This window comes from Berghia stephanieae, chromosome 1 (assembly GCF_034508935.2).
Source record: "Berghia stephanieae isolate SIO BIC M18660-M18661 chromosome 1, UCSD_Bste_1.3, whole genome shotgun sequence".
In the NCBI taxonomy this organism is placed as follows: Eukaryota; Metazoa; Mollusca; class Gastropoda; order Nudibranchia; family Aeolidiidae; genus Berghia; species Berghia stephanieae.
In genome coordinates, this window is record NC_088360.1 from 135,428,731 (window position 1) to 135,433,730 (window position 5,000).

At 35.2% G+C, this 5,000-nt stretch overlaps 1 protein-coding gene across 1 annotated transcript in view; it reads right to left on the reverse strand.

Annotated features, from left to right (window-relative positions):
* Positions 1-5,000, reverse strand: part of LOC144963276 (uncharacterized) — a 189,184-nt gene that overhangs the window by 107,361 nt on the left and 76,823 nt on the right. The window contains exons 19-20 of the mRNA XM_078897155.1: positions 2,082-2,123; positions 1-46 (exon numbers count right to left, since the gene is read on the reverse strand). The exon at positions 1-46 is cut by the window's left edge and continues 8 nt beyond it. Of these exons, the coding sequence (XP_078753281.1) occupies positions 1-46; positions 2,082-2,123 (88 nt within the window). The remainder of the gene's footprint in view (positions 47-2,081; positions 2,124-5,000) is intronic.

Consider the following 5,000-nt stretch of genomic DNA (forward strand, 5'->3'; position numbering starts at 1 on the left):
CCGGATATCCCTGAAGTCCTGGAGGTCCGGGCGGCCCGACAGGCCCCTGAAGAAAAGACATGAATGAAAATTGTTAAATTCTTGGAAGTCAGATTGAAATTTTTAGTAGACATATGAATTTTTTGAGCTTGGGCGACCGAAGAGTTTCTGGAATTACAGAATTTATGAAGGACAACAGAAAGAAGCTGATATACAGAGAAGTGGTAAGACCTGGAATGAGATTTTAAAAAAAGTTAGTTCAGGATAGAGAAGGATGGAAACTGTTTGTCTGTGGCCTATACCCTGACCCAGGGTGAAAAAGGCAATGATGATGATGATGATGATGATGAAGAATTAAATTGGTCATTTTTACAAAAGTCCGGAGTAATTTGGCCGCGAGAGAAATCGCACTTTGAAAATACTCATATTAAAAATTTTTGCCAGAAATCTCATCCTTCGAATATCGATCGATGAAAACGACATTAACTCACTCAACCCTAACACCGACTATATCCGTAGTTTACCCGGGTAACTTTTACCCCATGCCTATTTATTACATTTATTTTCTGAGACAAATTATCAAATCTAATGATTTTAGTTTTTACATGTTAATGATAGTTGAATAAAACTATCTATGTACATGCTCATTTTTAATACATTTTTTTTCCAATTTTGAAAAGTACCAAAAATCTCTAGGATTGAGTGAGTTAATGAAGACTACGCCAAGCCCAAATTTTGAGAGGTTTTTCCAAGATGAGTGTCATTTTCATTCAGTGATCGATTTTTGAAGGCCGTGTTTTCACGACAATATACTTAAATACGTGTATTTTGTCTTCTTCAGAATACGGCAGATGGTAATAGTGACTGGTGCAAGATGAAATCTAAACTTATTAGATTAGGCATGGGATGTGAAATAGTGATGAGTATGAAGAAAATGATAATGATGATTTTGAAGATAGTAGATCAGGCAAAGAAGAAGAAAGAAAGAAAAAAAAAAGACAGACAGAAAAAGAAAGAAAAAAGAAAGAAAGAAAGACAGAAAAGGAAAGAAAAAAAAACAGAAAAGAAGAAAGAAGAAGAGGAAGACGAGGAAAATGATAATAATGATGATAATAGTATTGTTGATGATGACGATTATGATTATGATGATGATGATGATGATGATGATGATGATGATGATGATGATATGATGATGGTGATGATGATATGATGATGGTGATGATGATGATGATGATGATGATGATGATGATGATGATGATGATGATGATGATGATGATGATATGATGGTAATGATGATGATGATGATGATGATGATGATGATGATGATGATGATGATGATGATGATGATGATGATGATGATGATGATGATGATGATGATGATGATGATGATGATGATGATGATGATGATGGTGATGATGATGATGATGATGATGATGATGATGATGATGATATTTATTTATCACTAGATACTTTTTCCTGGTTCTAAACGACAGAAAATGCCTGTAGAACAATGTGATAGTTTATTGTCAGATGCAATCTGTATTATGGCATTTATTTAATGGCAAGGAAAATTCTAAGACTGAGTTATATTTCATGAACTAAAATTAACTACATCGCTTTGATTTCATCTAACAATAGAAATTTGTAAATCTTCATTTCATATCGATCCTAACAGTCGATCTCTGAACAACTTAATCCGAGAAATAACGAACAATAACAAAACAAAATAAAAACAAAATACATAAACAGACACACACATAAACATCCACAAATATCACACACATACAAACAAACAAACAAATGAACAAACAAAATAAAAACCCCAAAAAGCAAACACATAAACACACTACTAAAATAAAACCCTCCCCCCCCCAAAAAAAAAACAAACAAAAACCACACACACCCAAACAAACAAACAAAAAATCCCCCAAATTACACATACACATACAAACAACCCCCCCCCCCCCCCAAAAAAAAAAAAAAAAAAACAAAAAAAAATTTTAAAAAAAAAACCCAAAAAAACCCAAAAAACCCCCACACAAACAAACAAACAAACAAACAAACAAACATAGAGCAAAAACAAAACAAAAAACAAATCATACCATGACAGCAGTTCCGTTTGACGACTGTCTCCCTGGTCTTCCCTGCAAGAGAAAATATAAGTGAATGCAAAGCTAAACTTTTAGTTGTTTCTTTATTTTGTTGTTGAAAATATCAAATTAAGAAATTATGGATCAGGCACCAGTGATAGATAAAGAACTGAACATATGTGTATGAAAGGCGCTAGATAGACAAAGCAAGAAAGAAAAATACAGGAGAAAAAAACATCCCAAAAAAATCAGTCGACCTCGACTGGGGATCGAACCTCAGACCTTCTGATTACCGGTCAGACGTGCTACCGTTATGCCTCCGTTGCGTATCTCTTTCTATTCTTTTAAAAAGCGTTTTCTTAAACGTAGACCGTAGACCACCGTATGAGGTGATTGAATTGCACAATGAGGTGGTGCGCCATCACCTTTTACTTTTGTCCTGGGATCAGGTTGCGCCGAACTTTCGTTTCTCTCATTCTGGTCTACTTGTACCTCCGCCTCCTGTGATTTTTCATCAACATTCATGATGTCTCATCACATTCTTACCTATGTTGGAAACCACTCCACTGTAAACTGACAAAAAGCCCTTTTCACATTATGTTGACTGTTATGAATGAAAGATATTGTATTCAAGTATTGTAACTTGAATCGTCTACCTAATTTAGTAAAAATAAAGAGCTTTTTATAGCGCAATATCCACTAGACGTGCTCAAAGCGCTTCACAAGGGGTCCCTGGCCAACAGCAACATTTAACATTTAAGACGGGGCATGACGCCTGTTAGGCAAATTTTCGGACAGAGACACAAAGCTATTATCGGCCAGGTACTCATTTTACACCTGAGAACGGTGAGAGAATGTGAGTAAAGAGCCTTTTCCAAGGACTCAACTATGCGCCGAGTGAGGCTCGAACTCGGGGCATTCCGATCCGAAAGCGAGTGTCATACCACAAGACCACATAGCGCACTAGTATCGTTCACAACCAGCGTCTCTTCTTCTGGCTACCTTGTTGGGAGTCATTCTGTATCTAACCGGCATCCTGTCCACATGTATCTATCTTTCGTTGTGTTGTTTAATAAATGTTCTTTACTGTAACAATTTGGTTTGTTGATTCTTGGAATAATACGTCTTATCAAAGGCAGCGATCGATATTCAGGTTTTCGTCCAACCGAGTCATCAATCACATGATTTGTTGATGTCCAACGATTTGATATTTCTTAACAATAAATGTAAACACTCTGCTTTGTTTATGAAAGTTGTAAACATACCCGTGTGTCAAGCTGAACAAAATGACGTGGAGTTAGAAATTTCAAAAGCTGTGAACAATATTCACTATTTGGTTCACTTTTAGCACATTTTGCAATGTCACCAATGACCTCGAGCACATGGAAAGGTATATAGATCATGTCCATTAATGATCTATGAACACAACGATGACCACAACGCCCCCCCCCCCTCCCCCCAAACTTATGCTTCACGTATCGACGGATTCATAAGAGTCTCGCCTCTTGGCTTACAAATCATTTCTTCATTCCAGAATGCTTTAGATTAGTTTGACGTCTTTGGCTTTTAAAAGAATTGTTGACAAGTTTTGGTCATTTTTGAAAAATTAATATTTTTCTGACTAAAACGTCGTAAAAGTGACAAATAGGAGATCGGGCACTGTAGTAAGAAAAATGATCTGAAAACAAATGTGTATGAAATAGTGCCAGAAAAAGCAGAAGAAAAATATAAGACTCCCCCCCCCCCACCACTCCCTTCGGCTATGAAGTATTGTGGTATGACACTCGCTTTTGGATCGGATCGGCGCATAGTTGATTTCTTTACTCACATTCTCTCACCGTACTCAGGTGTAAAATGAGTACCTGATGGTTAACAGTGTTTTCTCTGTCGGAAAAAAAACATTGTAATATCGCCTAACAAGCGTCATGTCTCGTTCTAAATGTTTCGTGTTGCTGTTGATCAGGGACCCTTTGTAAAGTGATTTGAGCACGTTTAGTGAATATTGCGCTTTAGAAAAGATCCCAAAAAATTTGTTAAGCTCAAAAAGTAAAAAAAAAAAATCTGCATCTACTGGGGTTCAAACTTGAGACCTCTTGATAACCCCTTGAATTTTATGATTGCTTTTTTTCTTCTCTGACTGAATCTTTCTGCTTTGCTATGCCCCTGACTGTTCCATACACATTTATCATCATTATTACCACTATTTTAATTCATTTTTTCGCCTATTACAAGAGCTGTAACCTAACAATAATTGCCTATTTGGGCAATAAAGATTATTATTATTATTATTATTATTATTATTATTATTATTATTATTATTATTATTATTATTATTATTATTATTATTATTATTATTATCATCATCATTATATTATATTCTTCTTCTTCTTCTTCTTCTTCTTCTTCTTCTTCTTCTTCTTCTTCTTCTTCTTCTTCTTCTTCTTATTATTATTATTATATTATTATTATTATATATTATTATTATTATTATATATGTTGGGCAAAATTTAATAAGGCGTTTTGTGAGTTTACGACAGAATATCTCTTACCAATTTGTCCAAAGCACATCGGCTGTTCAGAATAACATGGGCGTATTTTGATTTACAACGTTATTCATAATACAGCCTTTTATCTGATATGAGTACCATTTACACTGTCCTGCCGTACTCTGGAAAAACCCATATTTAAAAATTTGGCCAGAAAACTCGTCCTTCAAATAACGATCGATTTAAATGACCCTCATCTTGATAAAAAACTCTCAAATCTGGGACTACGCCGAAGTCCCAGGTTTGAGAGTTTTTACCAAAATGAGGGTCAACTTAAATCGATAGATATTTGAAGGACGAGTTTTCTGGCCAAATTTTTAAATATGGGTTTTTCCAGAGTAAGGTAGAGTTATTCAGACAGATAGTAAAACAACACCAGGAGAGC